The sequence below is a fragment of the Canis lupus genome, chromosome 7 (genome assembly GCF_003254725.2).
Source record: "Canis lupus dingo isolate Sandy chromosome 7, ASM325472v2, whole genome shotgun sequence".
In the NCBI taxonomy this organism is placed as follows: domain Eukaryota; kingdom Metazoa; phylum Chordata; class Mammalia; order Carnivora; family Canidae; genus Canis; species Canis lupus.
Window position 1 is genome coordinate 74,917,471 of NC_064249.1, and position 25,120 is coordinate 74,942,590.

General features: G+C 40.2%; 1 protein-coding gene and 1 long non-coding RNA gene across 2 annotated transcripts in view; one reads left to right on the forward strand and one right to left on the reverse strand.

Annotated features, from left to right (window-relative positions):
* Positions 1 to 771: 771 nt before the first annotated feature.
* LOC125755483 (uncharacterized) lies at positions 772 to 17,255 on the reverse strand. The gene is made up of 4 exons (XR_007412172.1): positions 17,099 to 17,255; positions 16,782 to 16,892; positions 2,277 to 2,441; positions 772 to 886 (listed from the first exon to the last, which is right to left on the reverse strand). It is a non-coding gene; the product is annotated as an uncharacterized LOC125755483 (long non-coding RNA).
* A 42-nt stretch (positions 17,256 to 17,297) lies between these two features.
* The window catches only part of NDUFV2 (NADH:ubiquinone oxidoreductase core subunit V2), a 40,768-nt gene continuing 32,945 nt past the window's right edge, over positions 17,298 to 25,120 (forward strand). Inside the window, exon 1 of the mRNA XM_025429511.3 lies at positions 17,298 to 17,492. Within this exon, the coding sequence (XP_025285296.1) occupies positions 17,439 to 17,492 (54 nt within the window). The 5' untranslated portion in view covers positions 17,298 to 17,438. The remainder of the gene's footprint in view (positions 17,493 to 25,120) is intronic.

Here is a 25,120-nt window from a genome sequence, read left to right on the forward strand (position 1 = left end):
ATGAGAAAATACATTTGTGGTACTGTGCTGTCTTTATCAAGAGAAAAAGTGTATGTGTGTACAAGTGGACTCATGCAGTTCAAACTGGTGTTGGTCAAAGGTCAACTGGATACACACATGCACATACATAATACATGTAAGTTTATATGTGAGTCATATGCATGTACAGAACATACAGCATGTAGAAATATATAGATAATTACTTGAACGTGTGTAACTAAGTATATAATACACATCACATGCACATACATATGAACACCTGATTATAGCTTATGATGACTTTCATCTGCAAAAATCTAAACCACCTTCACCATGGAGGTGGTGAAGTCTTCAGCTCCTGCTTCGTGCTCTTGGATTCTCATCTTATTTCTGCCTTGCCATGAATCCTCCTCTAGGACTGAAATGGATCCCACCCAGTTTGTGCTGTTTAGTATAGAAAATGAGAGACTGGAAATATCTGTTCAGTTACTCAGTTTGTTCAATCACACATTCACTCAACATACGATAATCGAGCACCTACAATGGAGGGCCATTAGATCCCATAGAAGAGGAGAGATGAGTAAAGAAGGGAGGGGTCCGTGTCCCCGTAAACTTAAAATCCAGCTGGGTGTGCAACACTTAGCACACATGAGCCAAAACATCCTCAAACGCACAATTCTCATCAGAAGAACAGCAAATTAGAGCAGAAAGCTGAAGCCTTGCAGTGTACACCAACGCTGCTGTTTCAGCAGAATGAGCAGGAGGAAAAAAACCACTGTGGTCAAAAGAAACTGCTGGCTTATGGATTTTTTTTTAATTACAATTTGCATGCTCTTCTAACAGCGTTAGTTCTGCTTAGATGGCAGAGTGGCTTTCATGAAAGTATGAGCTCAGCCTTGTCTTATGCCTGTTTAAAAAAAAAAAAAAAAAGAGGTCAGGTAAAATGACTGTAGTAACAGCACCAAGCTAGTTGAAAACCACAGTGTCTTTCAGATGAGACAGAAAAACCGCACACTGGAAATTTTTTTGCTTGCTAAAACCCCCTTGTCTCAGAAGCACACACATAGGCAATTTCCTCTTTTCTTCTTAGGAGTGTCCTCAAGGAAAACAGCTTTCGAAATCTAGGTGTTAGAGCAGTAGAGCAGTTTAGCAACCTCGGTGAATTTTGATTGAGCAGCAAGTGCTCCCTGAGTATTAAGGGAGCACGTGCTTAGGAAGTACTTGGAGCTGGTCAGTGTCTGGATAAGTCACACGTGCTCAAAGAGAAGTCGTTCTGATTTACCCAGGTCTGTACAAACTCAGAAGTCTGAGGTACTAGGAATCTATTCCCACTAATATCAATATATTATGCTCTGGGTTGTTGCTTTCTTTTCTGCCAGTTTGGTTTTCGATTGTGGCCAAAGTTGGAAGCTGTAGAACTGAGATGGGGTAAAGGAAGAGCAGATGTATCTACATGGCTATATTTGGGAAGAGGGACTTAATCCTTATGTAGCTCTTCCAAATCTCTTCATATAGTACTGCAATTTATAACTGAACTCTACACTGAATATTCTCATCATTGAAAACATTTTAAACCACTTTGGAACAGAAATGAGTAACGTCTGAATACATTTTCAAAAACCCATGCCATCTATACTGGAGAATATCTACATAAAAGCTAAACAACTTCATCAATGTTCATTAGATATCAAAGTGGACCCAAGTTCAGAAAACAGAAGGACTCTCATTCTATATGCTGATCAACATGGCCTATGTGTGGTTTTGATTATTTTTAAAATCAAAAGCATTTTTCATGTGTGCATGGAGGAATTTACATAGGAATTTCATGAAGAAGAGGAAATATTAAGATAGTGAAGGGTGATATCTGTGTATGCAGAGGAATGATATGACCACCTATTTCTTGGTGGTAGTGAAATATGTAACTTTTCATTATCGACCCCCCAAAAAAGAGGCAGAGCTAAAAGAAAACAAAAGCATTTCTTTGGGGTCCCAGATTTGCAATTTGGGGAACACAGATTTGGGCAGCAACTCAAATAGTGTCTTCCCAGTGAACAAAAGTCAAGCGTTTTAAAAGAGGAAAGAGAGTGTTTGTGTAAGTTGCTTACAAAGAATTTTGACTGGTGTTGGTCATAGAAAACTAATCTTTGCCCAATATAATTGATTGCTAAAGCTACTACTAAGCAAAATCTTGCTATTGTTGCAAGTTTCAGGTGTTTGTGCTGAGTCCTTGGGATATTTTCAATTTGGCCAGTGCAAAAGTTCATGGTTGCACCGGTGAGGACATGTGTAAGGCTCACCAGCTTTATAGTCCTCCTGGCTCAGTTTGAACATTCCTTGATGCAAGTGATCCCACTTCGTTTCACCTTTCACGCCTAGAGCCTCCACAATGGATTGATGCAGGTTTTCACATTCTACCCAAGTTAGGCCTTTTGTAGGAATTGCTCTCGTTTTCCTTGTACATTCTGTGACAAAATTTAAGATAAAATATTTATTAAAGGAAATACTGATGGTCTTAATTTAACGAGATGAACCTAGCATGCTGGGCATGATATTAAGAGAAATTGCGCATTGTTTCATAAATTTGTAGTTTTCATTCTCATGCTTCATCAAACCATAAAAGAACTGGACGTTCCTGAGGGAAATCCTTACTTCTCATGTGATGCTCCTCCTTATTCTTTTTACTTATTTATATTGTTTAATGAAATCAGGCAATCACATGATGTACTTAAACTTGAAAAATCCCTTAAGCTGATACTTCAAATTCTATCCAGATCTAGTGTTAATTCTCTAAGTTTGCATGAATGCTAGAAAAATCCTCTTCCTGTATGACAGACTTAGTATCATGAACAGCGGGGAGAGGACAGACCGTTGGCCAATGATGTTGAAAATATCAATGGTGACTATCTTAGGGCAATAGGTTCTTAGGTTACTTTTTTTTTTAGATTTTTTAATTTATTCATAACAGACACAGAGAGAAAGAGGCAAAGACACAGGCAGAGGGAGAAGCAGGCTGTCTGCAGGGAGTCCCATGTGGGACTCAATCCTGGAACCCTGGGATCATGCCCTGAGCCAAAGGCAGATGCTCAACCACTGAGCCATCCCTCTCAGGTGACTTTTAATATACTTCTTCAAATGTTAAATAATTATGTGAACTTTAACAGTGATCATGAGTTGTTTATATAATCAGAAAGCAATTTCCATTGTAAAAATACAGTATTGGAAAAATTGGCTTCTAGGTGTAAATAAATAAATTAGATTTTTATTACCTAACTCCCTATGCACAGATAAGTTACAGAAAGAATAAAGACCAAACACACTTTTACACTCTTAGAATGAAATATATAGATTGTCTTCATGAACTTGAGTTAAGCAGAATTTCTTAAAACAAGAGAGAGCATGACTCACAAAGAAAAAGGTTTATAGGGCAGTCCGGGTGGCCCAGCGGTTTAGCACCGCCTTCAGCCCAGGGTGTAATCCTGGAGACCGGGGATCGAGTCCCGCATCGCGCTCCCTGCATGGAGCCTGCTTCTCTCTTTGTCTCTCTCTCTCTCTCTCTCTCTCTCTCTGTGTGCCTCTCATGAATAAATAAATAAAATCTTTTAAAAAATAATAAAAAAGAAAAAGGTTTATAAATTTGCTTGTAATTTTTAAATGATGCCAAAATTAAAGCTTAGCTTAAAAATCTGGTTAAAAGCAAGTTATGGGATGCCTGGGTGGCTCAGCGGTCAAGCGTCTGCCTTTGGCCTAGGATGTGATCCTAGAGTCCCTGGATCGAGTCCCACATCGGGCTCCCTGCAGAGAGCCTGTTTCTCCCTCTGCCTGTGTCTCTGCCTCTCTCTCTCTCTCTGTGTGTCTCTCATGAATAAATAAATAAAATCTTTAAAAAGGAAAAAAAGAAAACAAGTCATATGGGGCACCTGAGTGGCTCAGTTAAGCAATTGACTCTTGATTTCTTTGGCTCACATCCCAATCTCTGGGTAATGATGTCAGCTGCATTGGGTTCTGCACTGGGTATGGTGCCTGCTTGGAATTCTATCTCACCCTCTCCCTCTGCCTCCCCCGGGCAGTGTGCCTGCCTGCTCTTTCTTGCTCTCTCATCTCTTTCTCTCTAATTAAAACAAAAACAAAAACAAAAAACTTTCTACACTAGGAGAAAGTATTATAACATGTTTTACAAAGTATCCAAGATATACAAGGAATTAAGATTAATAAGCAATAAAAACAACTCCCCCCAATTTTTGAAAATGGGCAAAAAATATGCACAAGAAACAGAAAAGGAAAATAAAATCACCAAAATTCACAAAAATATGCTCCTCCTCACTATATTGAGAGATACACACATTAAATTAGATCCTCTTTATCTGTCTACAAAATGTTGAATCTGACAATATGAGATGGTGAAAAAATGAAAAATAGGAACTTGCAAAATCTACTAGTGGGAGTGAAAATAAATACAACTACTTTTTAAAAAGATTCTATATATTTATTTGAGAGAAAGAGACAGAACTCATGTGGCGTGGGGCGGGGGGGTAGCAGAAGGAGAGAGACAAGCAAGCTCCACACTGAGCGTGATGCTGGACACAGGGCTTGATCCCAAAAGCCTGAGATCATGACCTGAGCCAAAACCAAGAGTCCAAGGCTCAACCAACTGAGCCACCTGGGCATCCCTAAATACAACTATTTTGGTGTCAAATTAACAATATCTAGTAAAGAGGTACCTGGGTGGCTCAGCCATGGAGTGTGTGACTCTTGAGGTGCAACTCACAGGGTCATGAGTGCAAATCCCAAATTAAGCAAAGAGATTACTTAAAAAATAAATAAATAAAAAGATAACTGTTTAAAAAACCAAATAAAGAAAAAAAAAGCAATACCCAGTAAAACTAAAATTCTACATTCCTTGTGACCTAAAAGTTCCTCCTGTAGAGAAACTTGCAAATATGTGCATAGGAGATAGCTATAAGAAGCTAGGGACAATTTGAAACCCATCAGAGAGGAAATGAAAAATAAAGTTTGTATTCTCAAGAACATTCAAATAGCAATTTAAAAAATGAACTAGGTCTCTATGTATTAATGTTGTTAGAGGGAATAAACCGGGTTGCAGAAATAAACAATATGATACAAATTATCTTAAAATAAAAAGACACTGTATATATTGTTGATGGATACGTATATACATAATAACTCAAGTCATGTACTGGGAAGGAAAGTGAAGTAAGGTAATTGAGGAATTTTATCTGAATATTATATTATTTTTATTAAAATATTTATTTAAAAAATAATAAATAAATAAATAAATAAATAATAAAAATAAAATATTTATAAAGCCGACTACCAGAAGTAAAAGTAATGACTCTCATTCTTGCTTGTCACAGACCCTGACCAGATAAGCAGAATTGCAGTGTCTAAGCTACAGGAAGAGAACCTACAGGGCACCTGTGTGGAGCCACACTTTGGCAGTAAGGGCACTGAGCAGTGGTCAACCTCAATTTCTATTTACAAACATGATGTGGTTAGAACACTACTGAATGCCCAGCAGGAATCTAGATGATGCCTTGCGAAGAGTGCCCACTGTGAAGAGCCATCTCACTCACAGATACCACAAGATACTAATAGTTTCTGAAATACAGACCCATACCATGGGGGTTGGCGGGGGGCGGGGGAGCAGGGCGTACTGCTCTCCAGCCTGAAGAAGATTACATTGAAAGAAGAAATTGAAAACATTTTGAAGAAAAACTCATATTGGACATGGGGTGGGTCAAGTCAGTCTGAAAAATCTCCCTTCCCCTCCAAAAGATTGCCTTTATTTTTTTTTTAATTTTTTTTTTAATTTTTATTTATTTATGATAGTCACAGAGAGAGAGAGAGAGAGAGAGAGGCAGAGACACAGGCAGAGGGAGAAGCAGGCTCCATGCACCGGGAGCCCGATGTGGGATTCGATCCCCGGTCTCCAGGATCGCGACCTGGGCCAAAGGCAGGCGCCAAACCGCTGCGCCACCCAGGGATCCCTATTTTTTTTTAATTTATCTTTATTGGGGCACCTGAATGGCTCATTGGTTGAGCATCTGCCTTAGGCTCAGGTCATGATCCCAGGGTCCTGGGATCCAGCCCTGCATTGGGCTTCCTGCTTGTACTCTCTCTCTCTCAAATAAATAAATAAAATCTTAAAATATATATTTATCTTTATTTATTTGAGAGAGTGTGAGCAGAGTGGGGGCAGAGGGATAGGGAGAGAGAATCCCTAGCAGACTCTCTGCTGAGTGAGGAGCCCAACCTGAGGCTAGGTCCTGTGACCCTGGGATCACGACGTGAACCAAAATCAAGAGTTGATCATTTACCCAACTGAGCCACCCTGATGCTCCTAAAAGACTGCCTTTAAACATGGGAAACACACGGCCTCTCTTGGCATGAGGAAGGAATAATGTGTTATGAAGAAAAGGGGGCATTTTCTAAGCAAAATTTCCAAAGGTTTTTCTTTTATTTCCGCTGCTGTCTCATGTCAGCTGGCCATGGGATGGGGAACTCTGCCAGAAGGCATCTGACAACCTCTGTCAGTACCTTTGGATGAACACTTGGGATCTGACTGTGTTCACAAAGCAGAGGTTGTCTCCTAAAGACTGCACTTAACCATGCTATTTATTTTTGGAGAAGCAGGAACTAGAAAGCCAAGTGCCTAATGCAAACTCAACAGTAGAATTCATACCCTAAAATGCTTGTGCTTTCATGTATAATGACCGAAACTTCCAATGGTAACTGTTAAGGGTTGGTTTTCTGCTGGAGTACCTGCCCCGTCTGTTTCAGACTCTTCCTCAATATAGTTGCTGTATTTAATTGTATCCTCTGTGCTGGACTTTGGGGAGGCTCTTAGGATCAGTGTTCATCTGTGTGTACACTAAAAAACTAGAAATAGAAAACACAAATCTTTGCCAAATTCTTCAGAGATGAGTATATTTGTATATGGTTTAAAATCAAACGTTATCAAAGCTTTTGATTAAACCAGAAGAGAAGTAATTTATTTAAAAATAAACATTTGTACTTCTGCGGTGCTACTAGGGACCATCTGGGCTTGGTTTGGGTGATTATAACTGGAGCCAGGCACAACAGTGGAAGGGACCCAATTTTGGGCCTTAGCCATTCAGCAGCTGGGAGAGCTTAGGATGTCAAAATGTCACAGCAAGAGCATAACCACCTCTGGGAGCTTTCTGGACCTTGCTTGTGGCAGAGGTGGGGCTTGAGGAGCTGACTTCAGCCTTCTCCCAGTTTTGCGGAAGGAAATGAAGCTCTGAGTTGGTTGACTGCTACTAGCGACTATTTTATTTGTCAATATTCTAAGACTTACTAGGAAGTCTGTGTCATGAAAAAGATTATCTCTCAACCCAAGCTCCAGTGTACACCCCTCCCCCTGCAAGTGAGCCAGTCATCTTCCAAGTCATACCCTCCTCATCCAGGCTTCCCATTGGATCATGCTTCACCAAGTCAGATCTCACTCTTTCTTGAGATCTCACTCTTTCCTCTTGCTTGAGTGAGACAGCTTCAGCAGGATTAATTCAACAAGATTCAGACTTAAGCCTCCTATCTTATTTGATTTGTTCACCAGGTTTCCTCAGAAACCAACTTTGAGACAAAGATTTGAGTCCAAGGAGTTTATTTTGGGGTGACCCAAGAAAGCGTTATTCAGTGGGTTACCCCTGTCAATACCTGGGGGGTCAGTACCACTGGGGAACTATGGATGGTGGCAGAGAACACACCTCAGTGTCATCCCACCAAAAGAGGGCAAGGAAGTTCAGGGATTTTTCCTCCCATTCAAATGTCAGTAGCTGAGGGCTACATCTGTACTTCTGGCTGAAGCCCCCAAATGGAAAATTGTGGGTTTGGCAGTAAGTTGCTCTGGCATACACTGTGATGGCCAGTACCTAGGGATGGTAGGCAGAACACAGGCAGCATCTGCTAACATCAATAAAAATAACATCCAGGGCTCTTGTTTTAGTGATGCTGGAAAGCTTCTAGGAGAAGTATGCAGTGCCACAGTGAGTATTACCTATGGAAGTCTCCCAAGGTTTCTTATGTTTGGCGTATGAACTGTGCATCAGAGCCCTGCTTTGGCAGTCCCCCTCCCCACCCTATTTCCAGCACATGGACCAGAATTCTCAGGTCTTTCAGGAAATTCAGAGGTCTTTCATGTGTTTTTTACTCTTTCACTAACTCTGAGAATATAGTTCATCATTCATATTAGTGACCCTTCCCCTCCTATGAAAAGGCATGTGAAAAATCACAAAGTATAAAAATATGAAATACTCTTCCCACCCTCAAGGACCATGTAATCCAGTTGGTCAATTACTATGTGTATCATTATTCTTCTTTTCAGGTGGAATAAGGGGTAAAAACTAAAGGGATCAAGTTGCTCAAAAGTCTTTCCACCTGGAAAACCTACAAAAACAGAAATCAGGTTAGCTTGAGATTAGACTTGGAATGCTATAATCAGAGAGTTTGGTCCCTGATTTAAACCTCTGCCAAGTTACTGAAGATGATACTACTTTTAGCATTGTGTTATAGTCAGTGTTTTGTCGGACCACAGCTACACTGTCAACTCCTTAAGAACTAGGATAATTTCCATATTAGTTCTCTCTTGCTGCATACCAAATTATCCCCAAATTTAACAGCTTAACACAAGATAGATTTATTATCTTACAGTTTCTGCCAGTCAGGAATATGGGCAACAGTTTACCTGGGTACTCATTCTCTGGGGCTTTCTCAAGGCTCATGTCTCATCTGAAGGCCTGACTGGAGAGGATCTGCTTCCAAGCTGACATGATTGTTGGCAGGATTAAGTTCTTAACACACACTGGTAAACTGGGGCCTTGGCTTCTAGATTGTTGTTGGCTGGAGGCCACACTCAGTTCCATGCCAGATAGGCTTCTCCAACATTGCATTTTGCTTCACCAAAGTGTGCAAACCAAGTGTGCAATAGAAACAGAAGTCAGTCTTTTCTAACCTAATTATAGAAGCGACAGTCCATCACATTTGCCAAATTCTATTGGTGAGAAGCAAGTCACTCAGTCCAGCCCATACTTAAAAGAAGGCGATTACATAAGGCCAAGACCACAAGGAAGCAGGGATCATTGGGGTATAGTAGGTGCTCCTAATGTTTATTATTTTGAACATTTATTGTTCCTAAAACACCAGGACAAGTTGCAAAACTGCATCACAGCAAAAGAACATTGGATTTCAGAGGGAGCTGATCATATAATAGGAGGGTTTGGAGTTGTACATTCTCTTTAGTGGACAAATCCCCTTAAGAACTCCATCATGTACTAATAGCGAGACTGTAAGCTCCTTTATGTGGGTGAGACTGTGTCCTTAATCTCGACATCCTCAACACTTTCCCTGATACGTGAAAGGAACTTGGCAAACACTGAATGAATTGAGGAATGATTTAGTGAATGCCAATGTCTGTCCCTCTCAGGACTTTTTCCTCCCCGCCAGGCTACACATTTAACAAAATGTTATGCCACGTTAGAAAGCAGTCATGGGCCATGGGGGAGTTTACTATTGCAGAAAAACCAAACAAATATTTGATTAAATGAATGTCAACACAATATTCCCTATGTTGGCTCTGGCATTTTTATTTTACAATATCTTTCAAAATACTAATCTGAGAAACCTACAATGTGTACAAATCATGCCCAGTAAGATCTGTGCTTACTAATACCTTTGGATTAAGTCTTCGTAGGATGGGCCCTGGAAAGATAGAATTTACAATCTAGTTTTATCTAGAGATTGACTCTAGCAAGGATTTGGATGCTAGATGTACTCTGGGGAGTAGTGTCTCACAGAGATTTCAAGTTGGAATTCAGCAGAAGAGTGAATCCATGTGAATATTAGTGCAAATCCTTTTCTACACAAAGTCAGCTATAAATTTTTGTAAGCCCTTGGAAGTCTATGATTGCAGTGGATTTTAAGAAAGTGTCAGATGAAATGCTTGTTAGAAAAGGAAGTTCTGGGAATCCCTGGGTGGCTCAGTGGTTTAGCGCCTGCCTTTGGCCCAGGGCATGATCCGAGTCCCACATCCGGCTCCCTGCATGGAGCCTGCTTCTCCCTCTCCCTGTGTCTCTGCCTCTCTCTTTCCTCTGTATCTTTCATGAATAAATAAATAAAATTTGAAAAAAAAGAAAAGGAAGTGCTTTTACTTAGAGAAATTAATTCTTGGTTTCAGAACTAATAGATATTCTCTCTCTCTCTTTCTCCTTCTCCTTACCCGTCTTTATATCTCTATCTCTGTCACTTCCTCTATCTCAAGGAAGAGTGATTTCCTGATTCTATACACATAAAATATTTATGGAAAGTCACAAACTTTACTGGCCAATTCAGCCTTCTTATTCCGTTTTGGGTGACTTAAACCCTACATATTAATACTAACATTCCTTGGATGTTGATAGATGAGTAAGAATCAGATTGTGTATTTCGTAAGAATGACGGGGGGGGGGGTTCCCAAGAGCTACAAATTCTGCAAAACAAATCCCTTAAGTAAATAATGGAAAATGATAGTTTATTTTAAGCCCTTTGAAAAGTTGAAAAATGATGCAAAAGGAAAGGGCTCATCTGTTCCTAGTCAGCTTTTGACCTTTGACTATATAAACACAAGACACACATGACCTAGAGCTAGGAAACAGAGCATTATTTCTCTACTATTCAGATGGACAAAATGAACCTTCCCATTAAGTTTTACAGAGATATACTACAGCACTATTACACAGAACATTGCATTTAATAATTTAGTTTTTAAAAAGGCAATTGTTAAGATTTTTGGCAATCTCAGTAACTTTTTTTTTTTTTAAATCTCTGAAGTGAGGAGATTGCACCAGATTTTTTCCAGTTTTTCCTGCTCTAAAATGCTAATACCAGGACTCATCAAGACAGGCTATCTCAGAATCCATACACTAATTCTTGTCCTTTCACCACAGCCCTTTCTAATTCTATCTAATTCTATCCCATTCCATCTTGACATTAACACACAACTGTTAACACACAGAAGTGTGCAAGCTCCTGCCAAAAGCATCTCACTTCTAGAAAGGACAATGAAGAACCCAGCACCAATATCAAGTGCCTTTGTTACTATACACTGAAAGTACCTGGTAGGAAGTGGGCCACAGAAGAAGCAGGAACATATCTCCTCTAAGCTTTTTTATTAGCAGGAAGGATCAGTTTTTTTTTTTTAAGATTTTTATTTATTTATTCATGATAGACAGAGAGAGAGAGAGAGAGAGAGAGAGGCAGAGAGAGAAGCAGACTCCATGTAGGGAGCCCGATGTGGGACTCAATCCCAGGACTCCAGGATCACTCCCTGGGCAGAAGGCAGGCGCTCAAACGCTGAGCCACCCAGGCATCCCAGGAAGGATCAGTTTAGAAGGTTAGTTATCAGGCAGCCCAGGTGGCTCAGTGGTTTAGTGCTGCCTTCAGCCCAGGGTGTGATTCTGGAGACCTAGGATTGAGGCTCACGTCAGGCTCCCTGCATGGAGCCTGCTTCTCCCTCTGCCTGTGTCTCTGCCTGTGTCTCTGCCTCTCTCTTTCTGTGTCTTTCATGGATAAATAAATAAAAATCTTTAAAAAAAATAGAAGATTAGTTATCTGCCACCTTGCAATTCAGTTGCTCTAATAATTCATCTCTCTTTACTTCCTTCAGGTAGAAAATTCATCTCTCGTTACTTCCTTCAGGTAGAAAACTTACCCCCAAGAAGCTTTATTTATGGCAATTCCTACATAGCATTCTAGTCTTAGCTGGATGCAAACTCCTCCAGGAAGACTTAGGCACTCCTTCTAACTTCCCATTTTGTCTTGCACGCATGCTCTCTACTATAATAATTTCCTTGCAGTGTGTTAGGTCTTCCCAAGAAGGGCTATGGTCTTCTATCCTTGTATCTTCAGTGCCCTATCGCCTACCATATAACTAGAGCTGAAAAGATATTTGTCCAGCCCATGAGTGAATGAAAGACTTTTCTGACCAATTTCACCCTGCTCTGATTACTCTTTCATTACAGGTTAGGCTGTTTATACCATGCCACAGAAGTTCTTGAAGCAAATAAACTAGTTAGCTGCAAAATAATATTTCTGAGTCAAGGGATATCTATATGAGCAAGGAAATTGGCTATTTAAAGAAATTTTATGTAGATCTTTTTGTAACTGGTCAAGGAAGACATGAATTCAGATTTGCACAGGAATTTTAAGGAGCAGCCTTGTGGGAGAGAGTCCAGAGCTGCTTCTTCTGCCTAAAATTAAAACTGTCCAAAGAGCCTAAGAACTGGCTCATTTCCCTCTTCCCAGCCCACTCACTGATGCCCTAAATTAAAACTTGAATTAATAGCAGAAAAAGGAAGTATACTCTGAAGAGGTTTTCATCCACTAAAAGGAAGTGAGTATAAAAGACAGTTATCAACTTTTTCACTTTTATATTTTTTATGACACTGTTTCTTAATATGAACACAGCTTTATTTTCTTTTAATAAAAGTAACAGATGTTAATTGAAATAAGTTCAGACAATACAGAAAGCATTAAAAAAATGAAAATTATCTTATGTCCCATCACTCAGAGAGAACTGTTTATTAAGATTTTGATGTGTACCTTTCTATATTTTTTTCTATGCACATACAACAAGTGCAGTCATATTATACATTGATGTTTTGTAAAATTTTAAAAATTAAACTTAACATATAATGGGCATCTTTCCTTTAAAATAAATATTGATCTTTGTTATTGCTTTTAAATCTGCAGGGCAACATCCCATTGTATGGTTGTATTGTGATTTGTTTAATTAATTCTCTGTTGATGACAATCAGTTACATGGCTTCCGGGATTTCAGTATTATGAATAACACTATGATGAACATACCTGTTTGTAAAACTTTGTAGATTTTTCCAGTTATTTCCTTAGGATAAATTCACAGAAGTAACACTGCTGGATAAAAGGGTTTGCATGTAAAGAAACTCAATATATATACTGCTGAATTACTCTCTGGAGAGGTTGATCCTATCTGCATTACTATTATCACTGGATGAGAAATTATTGCAGTTAGCAATAATACAGCAGTTAGCAATCGATACAGCAGTTAGCAATCTTAAAATTGTACCTATCTATTGAGCAAAAATTATGTTCATTGTTTCATTACACTGATTACCTGATAGGGAAATACTGATCAAATTTTTTTTTAAGATTATTTATTTATTTTAGAGAGAGAGAGAGAGAGTACACATGCATGCATGCAGGTGAGCAGGGGGAGCGGTAGAGGGAGAGGAAGAGAAAAAATCTCAAGCAGAATTCCCACTGAGCATGGAGCCAAGCAACGGGCTGCATCCCAGGACCCCGCGATCCCAGCCAAAACCAAGAGTCCCATGCTTAACCAACTGAGCCACCTCAGTGCACCCTGCACTGATCAAATTCTTAGAGGAAACTGCACTTGAGTCTTGGAGGCGACTAAAATTCAGTCCCACAGTAAGGAAGTAACAAGAGACCTGAATCTCATAATGGCTCAGGTGACATTTTGCTTATTATTTTCTTGGACAGTCTGTTCTTGAGGTTTGTGTAGTTAAATTATTGGCTGTTTTGATTTTCATTTTCCCTTTTGGTCCCACATATCCAAGATTAACTTGAGAAGAATTTGGAAAGACCATGAAGAAGTTATTCATTATCCTTACATCCTCCCTCACCTCAGAGTGAAATAGCATGAAATAGGTCTAACACCTCAGTATATCACTGTGACCATATCATTCTTCTTTGCATCCCCAAATTTCCTGCCTGAAGGATCTTTATTCCCTTCTCTCTCTAAAACTCTTACTCTCCAGCAATAGCCTTATCTCTTTTTTGCCCTTCCTTTGAGTTTTGACTCAGTTCCTCTTCCCTCAAAGCAAGACTAGAACTGCATTTCATGTTATTCATTAGAAAACCTGATAAGGAGATTTTACATTAATCAACCTGATATTTTATTTGACCTTTATAGGTTTAATCAGTACCTTGTTCATTCAGTCGTCCACTTTGAATGCCTTCTTCCTTTCCTTCGTTTATCCATATTCTACTCATGCTTCAAGATGAGATCTGAGCCCCATTCTTTTAAGAATACTAATTTCTCACTTGTACATTATTTGGGTTAAGGATAAGCCAAAATCATGCTGAACATTACCAGATCCTTTGGACTGGTGAACAAAGTGGTATTACACTTACTGGCATTGAATAACTGTTGAAAGCATTTACTTTGTCATCTTCAAGGAAGTGTTAACAGACTAGACTCTCCTTTACCCCATCCTTAATTTTTTAAACATTACTCTTTGCACTCTTTGCTTTTGCTCCTAGGTAACGGAAATTAGGGACACCGCTAAGTCTTTGCTTGGACTGTTAGACACCAATGAGATATACATCTTCTCTATAAGCACCAATGAGATATATACTTTCTCTATAGAACTAATAAGATGCTATTCTACTACGTTAAGACTCCCAAGCTAACATTTACTGCTGAGCACTTACTCTATGCTCAGTATCTTTTTTTTTTTTAAGATTTTATTTATTTATTCATGAAAGACAGAGGGAGAGAGAGAGAGAGAGAGAGAGAGAGAGGCAGAGACACAGGCAGAGAGAGAAGCAGGCTCCATGCAGGGAGCATGTGGGACTCGATCTCGGGGCTCCAGGATCGCACCCTGGGCAGAAGGCAGGTGCTAAACCTCTGAGCCACCCAGGGATCCCCTCTTTTTTCTTTTTAAGCATACTTTATTTATTTGTGAGAGGGACAGAGAAAGCACGAGCAGGGGCAGGGGGAGAGGGAAAAGCAGACTCGGGGCTGGATCCTAAGACTTTGGATCATGACCTGAGTGGAAGGCATACTCTTAACCTGACTGAGCAACCCAGGCACCCCTGTGCTCAGTACTTTAAAAGAACTTCACAGGCATTAACTAATTTTATCCCCATAATAAAGCAATGAGGAGGGTACTATTACTAAACAAAAGCCTGGAGAGACTAACTTGCCTAAAGCCACACAGCTGCAAAGCAGTAGACATAGAATCTGAACCAGCAGCCTCATTCTAGAGCCTGTTCTCTTAAGTGCCATGACAGGTATGCCCCTGAGATAAAGAAATCTGCTGGAGGAACATTTGAGACCCTTTGAAAGGTAAGAGTTCTTTTTCTTCCCAGGAATGCTGTAATCTTTTTTTTTTTTAAAGATTATTTATTTATTCATGAGAGAGAGAGAGAGAGAGAGAGAGGCAGAGACACAGGCAGAGGGAGAAGCAGGCTCCACACAGGGAGCCTGACGTGGGACTCGATCCAGATCCCGGGGCCCCAGGATCACACCCTGGGCTGAATGAAGGCGGTACTAAACCACTGAGCCACCTGAGCTGCCTGGAATGCTGTAATCTGCATGTGATACTTGGAATTGCTGCAACCATCTTGTGACCAGGAGTTAGAGCTGAGTATGGTGGAGTAGAAAGATGCAAGGCTCTCAAGTTTTTAAGGACATCCTTGAGAAACTGAATTATCCAATCTTGGAACTGCTCTACCTTTGGAATTCTTGTCATGTGACATAATACTGAACTAAATACTGTTTAATTCCCTTCCATTAGGTTTTCTGTTAGTTGTATGGAAAAACACTCTCACTGATAAGCATACTCCAATCAGGGACATACAGCTCTTTCAGAGAGTCCAAATATCTGTACCATGTGCAAGTTTTTCATTCGGTTAACAAGTACAGCATGTCAGGTACAGTACAAGAATCAAACAAGTTGGGAAGGGCAGATTTCTCCACTCATGGAGAATAATAATCTGTTGGAAAATGTGGTAACCAAAGTGGAGGCAGGTATATATATAAGGAAGGTATCATGAGAACTAACCTATACCAAGAGGTCAGAGAAGTGCCTAATAGAATCAGGTGAATGCATGTTTACCAGATTCAAAGAATCCATGCCATATCGGTATCATCCATTTGTAAGTTTCTTATATATTTAATTTGTGATATTTTCTGGTTTTAGTTGTATACGACATAGTGTTATGTGTATAATAGTGTTAGGTGTATATATATTTAGGCAAATTTACAATACAATAATTATTTTTTAAAACAGATTTCTGATCTTTTTAAAGTTTCTTTTTTTTAGTAATCTCTCTACCCAATGTGGGGCTCGAACTCATGAGCCTGAGATCAAGAGTCACATGCTCCCGGGACTGAACCAGCGAGGCAGCCCTATAATAATACAATAATTTAAATCAACATGGAGGCCCAGAATATTTTTCCCTTTTAAATGTAAATACTGAAACCAAGTTAGGAGAAGCAGACTGACATAAAAGATAAGCAAAGAAATGGGAAGGAAGCCTTTCTTTGGTGTTTATCTCTGGCTAATTGGCTGGCGGCCTTCTTGTGCCTTGAACTTCATAATTTGTAAGGTGTGACTTGTAAATGGTTGCAATGTAATACTGCAGCGTTTTTAAATTCACGAAGCACAGAATTTTAAAACCCCTATACTGCTGTGAAAGTTCCAGAAACCATTCACCAGTTTAGCAAAGCAAATGGGCAAAGGGAAGGGGTGGTACAGGACATGACACACAAGAAAAGAAGGCAGTGAATGAAGGTGAAATCAAGAGGTAGTAAAGTGCCTGGTAAACTCTGCACAGCAGGAAGCAGCGCTGTCCACATTACTGCTACTGAGTAAATACTTGTTGGAATTTCCAGAGATGACCAAACAAACATCAAGAAGGAAGTGGCTTTTTTTTTTTTTTAAGTTTTATTATGGAAAACTTCTGACATGTACAAAAGTGCCGAGAAGAGTCACGAGACCTACCGCATCTTCAACCGTCATTACTCAGGGCCAGTCTTGCTTCCTTTGTCTCTCCAATGTTCTCAGGCAAATGCCACATCTATTATGTCACCCCTAGTATGTCGGCACACATCTCTAAGGCAAAAAGAACGGGAAACGAGGCGTTTTGTGTCGAGCTCACTCCGTGGCAGCCCTATCGTCGACTTTATAGCTTGTGAAATATGGTTTACAAGAGGGTTAAAATGGGCTTTTTTTTTTTTTTTTTTTTAAGTAACCACGATTAAAAAAAAAAGCAGGTGGTCAAATCCCCAAAAGGCTCTCCGGGAGGGAAGCAAGCTCACCCCACGCCTCCAGCTCGGCAGTTCAGGCCCCAGAAGCCCCAGGAGCAGCCCAGGGCCGCGGCCCTCCGAGGTGCAGACCCCAGCCACAGCGCGCGGGCGCCAGCCAGCCCTTTAAGGACCTGGCTGGCCTTCGCCCCGCCCCCTCGGAGGAAGTCTCCGCCCCCTGGGCCCCGGCAGCCCCCGCGCGCCTCCGCGCGCGCCCCCGCCACCTCGTCCTACGGAGCGGCGCGCCGCCCTGGACGCGCGGGGCCTGGGGTCGGGGGCGCGCACGCCGTGCGTCCCAGGCTCGCTCGCGACTCTCGCCTGGTGCCGCCGGGAAAGGCCGACGGTGCGGTCCGCCATGTTCTTCTCCGCGGCGCTCCGGGCCAAGGCGGCTGGCCTCACCGCCCAGTGGGTAAGGAGGTTCGGAATGAGTCCGGGCGCTGCCGCCGCCCGTCTCTGTTTCTCGGTGTCTCCTTTGGTGGTGGGCACGCGAGAGCGCTGGGCTCTGCACGGCCCGCAGGCGGCGGCAAGGACACTGCGGCCTTCGCCCTCGCGCAGGGAGGCCGCCAGCAAGGCGCTCCGAGGGAGGGTCGCAGGCCGAGCTGCGGCGGGTGCGTGGTCTCCCTCCAGCCCCGGGAAGCTTACGCCTAATGTGGTCGAGGAGAGGAAGAAGCAAGGGCCGTCTGGTGCTGTGTGTGCGCCCGCCCGTCCTTGCGCGGAGCCCAGGCCTGGCCTAGCTCGGCCTCAAAGGTCGCTAAGACCCCCGCCCGCGAAGGAGGACCTTGCCTGTCAAGCCCGGTGACCCGGTTGCTGCCAGGTTGCAGGGGCGGCGCGCTGGAGAAGACTCTGAGATTGTAGGCTCTGGCTTGCGTGTCCAAAGCTGAAAGAGCCTTTCCTTAGGCGGATAGAAGGCGTTCGATTGACTGCCTGTGTGTCGCAGATCGGAAAAGTTAGGTGAATAATCGTATCCCACTGTGAAAGAACACCGCAGGGACTGCACCCAGAAGGATTTTAGAGCTTGGATGGGCTTCTGACACCCGAGTACATGCCCTTATCTTAGGCAAGGAAAGCGAACCTCAGTTCGAAACACTCATTCAACTTAGAAATGGGGATCCCAGGAATGACGATTATAGCAGCGTTTACTGGAAAAGAGACACCCCTTCCCCTTTGTTTCCCCTAGCAGTAAAATAGAAAGGTTGGGTCAATGCTTCGCAGAAGACCGGGCGATAGTGCACAGAGTTAGTTAGGCCTGAGTTTGGATGGTGGCTTCACTGCCTTTTCTAGCACTTAGTTTTCTTAGTCATAAAACGGGAAGAATACTCCCAATTTGCAGTTTAGTCTTTCGGTAGACATTGGAGGTCCTACTGCACTGCCGGGCTGCAGGTAAAAATATGGATAATAATGATAGGTAACATTGGGTGACTACTTTCCATGTGCCGGGTTCCCTCTTAAATGTTTACATTCTAAATCTCATTTATGAGGTTGGTACTGTTATTTTTCCCTATTACAGATAAACGGATTTAGACAATCCCTGTTCTTGTGTAGTTGATAGTCTCACGTAGCAGAAACTTTAGGACGAGTATGGTACAGTGTTAAGAGATATGGATAAGGTCAGTTTGGTTTGAAGGTGGTAGAAGATTTTCCCTGGAGGCACTACTAACAAATTGGTGATAAGATCACATAAATTAGGGAGAGGGTATAATAGGTGGAAAGGACAACATAAGAAAAGGCTGTTTTTATTGGTAGTTAGCAAGAAAAAGCTTAATGTCTCTAAGAAACCTCAGTGTTGCTGGACTCCATTGTTAGAAGCAAGGTGAATGGAGAGATGAAGTGAGAGAGGTGGGCAGGGCCCAGATGTTGGAGCTCCTTGCTGTCCATGCCAAAGATTTCGGCTTTATCTTAGAGGCAATGCTGAGCCAGTGAGGATTTTAAAGGAGTAGAGGGGCATGGTCAGATTTCTCTGTATTGGATAGATAGCTGCATGGGAGTGAGGGAATACATTTGACCAGAGCCAGAGGCAGGGAGACAAATAAGGCTCCTGCAGAATCCCAGGTGAGGGGTGATGGGGATCAGACCTTGTCTACTGGTTGAAATGATAGAAATAAGAGTACAGATAGATTTTAACTTCTTCAGTTTTTGAGGCAAAGGGTTATTACAGATAAATTGAAAAACAGTTTAAACAATGAAAAAGTATCTTCGGGTAGTGGAAGAAAATTTCAATGAAATTTTATGTTGGTTTCTGCAGCTGTTTTTTCTTTGTTCAAATATTACCTGGTATGTAATGTATACCCAATAAATATTTGTTGAGTTGATGAATAAGTTTTTGTTGTTTTTCATTTTCTTCCAATTTTATTAAGCAATCTAACAAATCTTTCTAAGGTGTACAGCAAGGTGGTTTGATGTAGTTCAATTTTTATTACACAAGTAATACATTGTAGGAAAAAACATAATATTGGGAACAGCAAACAGAATAAGCTCAAAAAATAAAAATTACCATAGTCTCATTGGCCTGGAAATTACCAAAATGTTAACATTTTTGTGTCTGCAATTAATAGGACTTACAGAATTTTTTTTTATTTTTTTATTTTTTATTTTTTTGGTAAAAATTGGATGGTAATTGTTCGCCCTGTTTTGTAGCCTGTTTTTTTCTCATTAAACAATATTTTTATTTTTTTATTTATTATTTATTTATTTTATGATAGTCACACAGAGAGAGGCAGAGACACAGGGAGAGGGAGAAGCAGGCTCCATGCACCGGGAGCCCGACGTGGGATTCGATCCCGGGTCTCCAGGATCGCGCCCTGGGCCAAAGGCAGGCGCCAAACCGCTGCGCCACCCAGTGTTCCCTCATAAAACATTTTTGATCCACATTCCTTATCAGTAAATATTTCTTTTTTTTAAGATTTTATTTTTATTTATTTATGATAGACAGAGGCAGAGACACAGGCAGAGGGAGAAGCAGGCTCCATGCCAGGAGCCCGACGCGGGACTCGATCCCGGGACTCCAGGATTGCGCCCTGGGCCAAAGGCAGGCGCCAAACCCCTGAGCCATCCAGGGATCCCCTCAGTAAATATTTCTGTATGGTCATTTTTAATGCTGTGTAGCATTCTACGGTGAGGATGTTCTATAGCTTATATAACCAGGCCTTTCTAACCTTTTCCAAATAGAATAATCAGAATGACCTAGAAAAAGTCAGGGAAAGTATAAGAGGTCCCACTAATAAAGTTCCTTTCTTAAAGAGAAACCATTAAGGAAACCATTTGTATTTTCAGAGAAATTGCTTATTCTGTTATAATTTCTGCTGTATTAGCTAACTGCCAATTTCTTTACCATAGACATCAGTTTATCATTGCTTTAAAAATACCCATAACTTAGTACTGTCTAGAAGTGCCTACAAGACAATAGTTGTGTGATCTTTTAAACCATATTTCTTAATCTGGAGCCTCATTTTTGTTTCCTGTAAAGTACAGTAATACCTTATTTAGTGATTATCAAGAATTGCCTAAAAATGTGAATTGTGGAGCAGTAGACACTTAGAATAGGTTTATTCTCTTGAATAATTTTCCATGGCTTTCTGTAATGTTGATATCACTTTGCAGCTCATCACTCACTGCCACATTCCCAAGCAACTGCTTAATTCAGTAGGAGTGAGGGAATTGTGGCATTTTCAGCATTGTATTTTCAGCCTTAAAATTTGGGTTCTTTTTTGTAGTTTCTATTTGATCTTTTCATTCATTGAAGATTTTTTTTTTTAATGTCCATAAACTTGAGTTTAGCACTTTTGAAATTGTTGTGTAGTAATCTCCATTGATTGTCTTTTTTCTTGAAAATGGGCTGTTTTGTTTTATGTTGAGTAATTTTGGATTGTATCCTAGACATTGTGAACTATAGGTCATAGAAACTATAGATTTTGTTAATTCTTAACTCTGTGAGTGTTTTTGGTGTTGTGGCAGGCTGTTAACTCAGTTGAACTTGAAATATAATCCAACTCCCTTGTTGGCAGCAGCTCAAATATTGCTTCACTTCTTTTAGCTGGGCTGCTTGGAGTTGGCCCCAGGTGCATGCATGGTTTGGGGTCAGCCGCAGAATTTGTGGCTTCTCTCTGGCTCTTCCTTTTCTTCCATTTCCCACTTTTTCATGCCTGTGGTTGTCCCAAACTGTCCTATGGTTTTTCAAGCCATTAAAGCTACATGTTTTCTCTTGGGGTTTTAGCTGCGCAGCACAGTATTGACAGGGATCTGCCATCAGGCTAAAAGATGTTAAGTGTAAAGCAAAAAAACCTTGATTGGCTTCATCTAAGTATAGACTCCCCTTCTGTGTCTGCCATTTGGTGGTTCTCCAGTGCCTTCATTGGAGAGTGTTTTGGGTTTTTTATTTTTTTAAAAACATAGTTTATGCAGAGTTTATAGTTGTTACTCAAAAAATAGTTTATGCAGAGTTTATATTGTTTGGCCTGATGATATCTACTCAGCTACTCTACACATGGAACCTCCTGTGGTGGCATTTTTCTATCTAAATTTTCTAAATTGTAAGTTTTGTAGAATGAACTGTTTTCCCATTCCATTTAGAAGTTCTTAAACCTGAGTTTTCAGTGTCCCAGGGTATTTCCATTTTAGCTCAAGGACTCTAAAGGAGTTTGTTTTTTTTCTTTAAGGCATTTGTTTTAGTTTTCTATGTTGCTATCACAAATAAATTACCACAAACTTGGTGACATGCATAACACAGATTTATTGTTTTATGATTCTGTAAGTTAAAAGTTTGACATGGGTTTCCCTGGGCTAAAACCAAGGTGTTGGCAGAGCTACTGGAATACTGTAGGGGACAGTCTGTTTTCTTGGCTTTTCCAGCTTCTAGAAAAAGCTGCCCTTATTTGTTGGCTCATAGCCCCTTTCTTCCATCTTCAGAGCCAGCAAGGGCAGGTTAAACTCTCACATCACTGACTCTGCTTTCATCATTTGTGACATATCCTTTCCTAACTTTTCTCCTTCTTCTACATTTAAAGGGCCCTATGATTATCTTGAACCCACCCTGATGATCCAGAATAGGAGTTTCCCTATTTTAAGGTCAACTGATTAGCAGTCTTAATTCGATCTACAACCATAGTTCTCTTTTGCTATGAATATTAATATATTTAGAGTTTCCCAGGATTAGGAAGTCGGTATTTTGGGGGCATCATTACTCTGCCTGCCATGACCTTAAACACTTAACAGAAAGAGAAAATGAGTAAATTTACTTATTCAGTGAGGTTCAGCAGGCCACTACTGCATATTACAAATTCAGATCCTTATATTGGAGATGTGAACTCAGTTTCTGTTTCAAAGATATTTAGGGATGCATGGGTGGCTCAGTGGTTGAGCATCTGCCTTTGGCTCAGATTGTGATCCTGGGATTGAGTTCTGGGATTGAGTCCCACATGGGGCTTCCTGAATGGAGCCTGCTTCTCCCTCAATGTCTCTGCCTCTGTGTGTGTGTGTGTCTTTTTTTTTTTTTTAAGATTTTATTTATTTATTAATGAGAGATAGAGAGAGAGTGTGGCAGAGACACAGGCAGAGGGAGAAGCAGGCTCCACGCAGGGAGCCCAATGTCGGACTTGATCCCGGATCTCCAGAATCAGGCCCCGGGCTGAAGGCGGCGCTAAACTGCTGAGCCACCTGGGCTGCCCTCTGTGTCTTGTCTTTTATGAATAAATAAATAAAATCTTTAAAAAAAAAAAACCAAAGATATTTATAAATAGCTGAACTCCCTTCTCATTGGGCACTGTTTAATATCAGCCCAGTACTTTGGGTAATAAAGTATAGGTTCATTGACATATCAGTTTGGTTTTCCATTTTGACTCACCCCCCACTTCTTGAGTCTGTCAGGAAACAGTCGTAGGAATTTTTTTTCACTCAACAAGCACTAAAGACAACGTGTTTAAACACCTTTCTTTGCTTTGTTGTAACAGAGGGAAAGTGCCTTATATGTGGGATACTTTGCTGAGTGTCATCTCGTTTTGTAGGTGAGACAGCTGAAGACTGTCAGATAAATATGCCTCAAATTACACAGTAGTAGGAGCCTGAACTCGGTTTGTTGGCAATTCCCATTTGTTTTTTCTTTTAACTGCTTTTCTAAGTTACTCAGGTTTACTGAGGGAAATTGGTATGTACGGTGAAGATTTAAATTTAATAGGTGCTATAATAGTAGAGAGGCTTTCCAATGTTTGCAGAGACCAGAGAAATGCTTTTACTCAAGAAGAGAGATGCGGGGAGATGCGGGTTAACTTTGGTCATGATGCATGCAATTTTGTTCCTAAGGGAATATCATGATAGTATCATGCAAAGAAATATTACAGTTTGAAAAATACAGGTAATGACATGCTCTTTTCAGATGGCTACATATTGCTATAAGTACGTGTCCTTAATATTTTGAAGTATGGAGAAGGAAGTTCCTCATTATCACTAACTAAATACTCCTTAGTATTCTTTAGTACTTCTAAAGATTCTGGGTTGGAAAAGATCACCTAGCATTTCTTATTCTTGGCATCATTACATTCTGAAGATCATATACCCTAAAGCAGTAATTCCCAAACTGGATCTAAAGAATAACCGATGATGCTTTAAAAATATACATACTCGAGCTCCTCTTGATCATAGGTTTGTTAAATTTTAAACAATATACCTTTGTTGGAGTATTAGGCCTTAGGACTAGAAAATAAAATAGTTTACATTTATATAGTATTTATTTTTGTTTATTTGATTTTCAAGTCAAAAAATTGTGCTAAAGTTTTACCAGTTAATTCTTTAAGTTAAAAGCTCTTAAAATCACTTAAACTTTTGAAAATGAGGTTTGCTCTTATACTCAACTTGTAATTATTTAGGGTCTTATCTGTTTTTGTGATTATTGAGGCCTGTAGCTTCATTTTAGGGGTACAAGAAGAAAAAGTAATGGGAAACTGGAGTGTTACTATTTAAAGTTCCAGTAATAATAATAATAATAATAATAATAATAATAATAACAACAACAACAACAACAGTAGTGGCCAGTACATAAATACTTATAATGATACTGTGCTAAATACTTTCTCATTTAATCTTTAACAGTTTAAGATAGGCACTGCTTTGATTTTATAGATGAGCAAACCTAGGCACAGAGAGGTAGAGTAACTTGCTCAAGGTTACAGTACTATAATTGGTGAAGATGAGACTGAACCTAGGTCTATTGATTGAAATGATGTTTGGATATTTCATTTCTATGAAGTATTCTTATCCTTATGAGTGTTGTTTGTATCCACATTGGATTTTACGTATCTCAAGAGTGCTTTGTTTAATTTATGGTCAGGTTAGACAGTATCGTTGCCATTGATATGGTTATCCTAATCTGTTATGCTCCTATAAAACCTGTGCTTTTTGCGTAGCTTTTCTGTTATATAATTTGGCCAAACTTTGGTTGCTAATTCTCTTAACAGTGCTAGAAAAATCACTGAGATTTTGTTACTTTGAATTAGCATTTTTAGTTAAATTATTGATGGAACTTTATTTGGAAGACATTTGTAAGAGCCTTCCCATATAGATTTGAAAATATAACAGAACTTAATTTTAGTGGTTAAAGCATGTATTCAAATTAGGCAAATCTTTATCTGGCTTTTCATTTATTTAGTACTGAGATCTAGGGAAAATTTTTTCCTTTGTTTTTTGAGCCTTAATTTGCACATCTCTAAAACAGATGGTAATAATACCTGGTAGGGTTGCTGGAAGGAGTGAATGTGTTACTCTATAAAGTTGGTAGCACAGTTTCTGATGCAGAGTAAAGCACTTGTATTTCTTATCACTGTCTTTGAAGTAGATAAGTTACTATTAGCCCACTCATCATCTACTTTACTAAACTAAAATGCACTGAAAACTTTTATTTAAAGTGTAGAAATACCTACTCTGAATGTATCATAAACAAAGACTGTTGGGGTAGTTTTTTGTTTTCAGGTCTTTGCTCTGACAGCCGAAAGAAATGGCTTCTGGTTGAGATGGCAGTGGAGGAGGCTGTAGGTAATAGGCAAGTAGGTAATT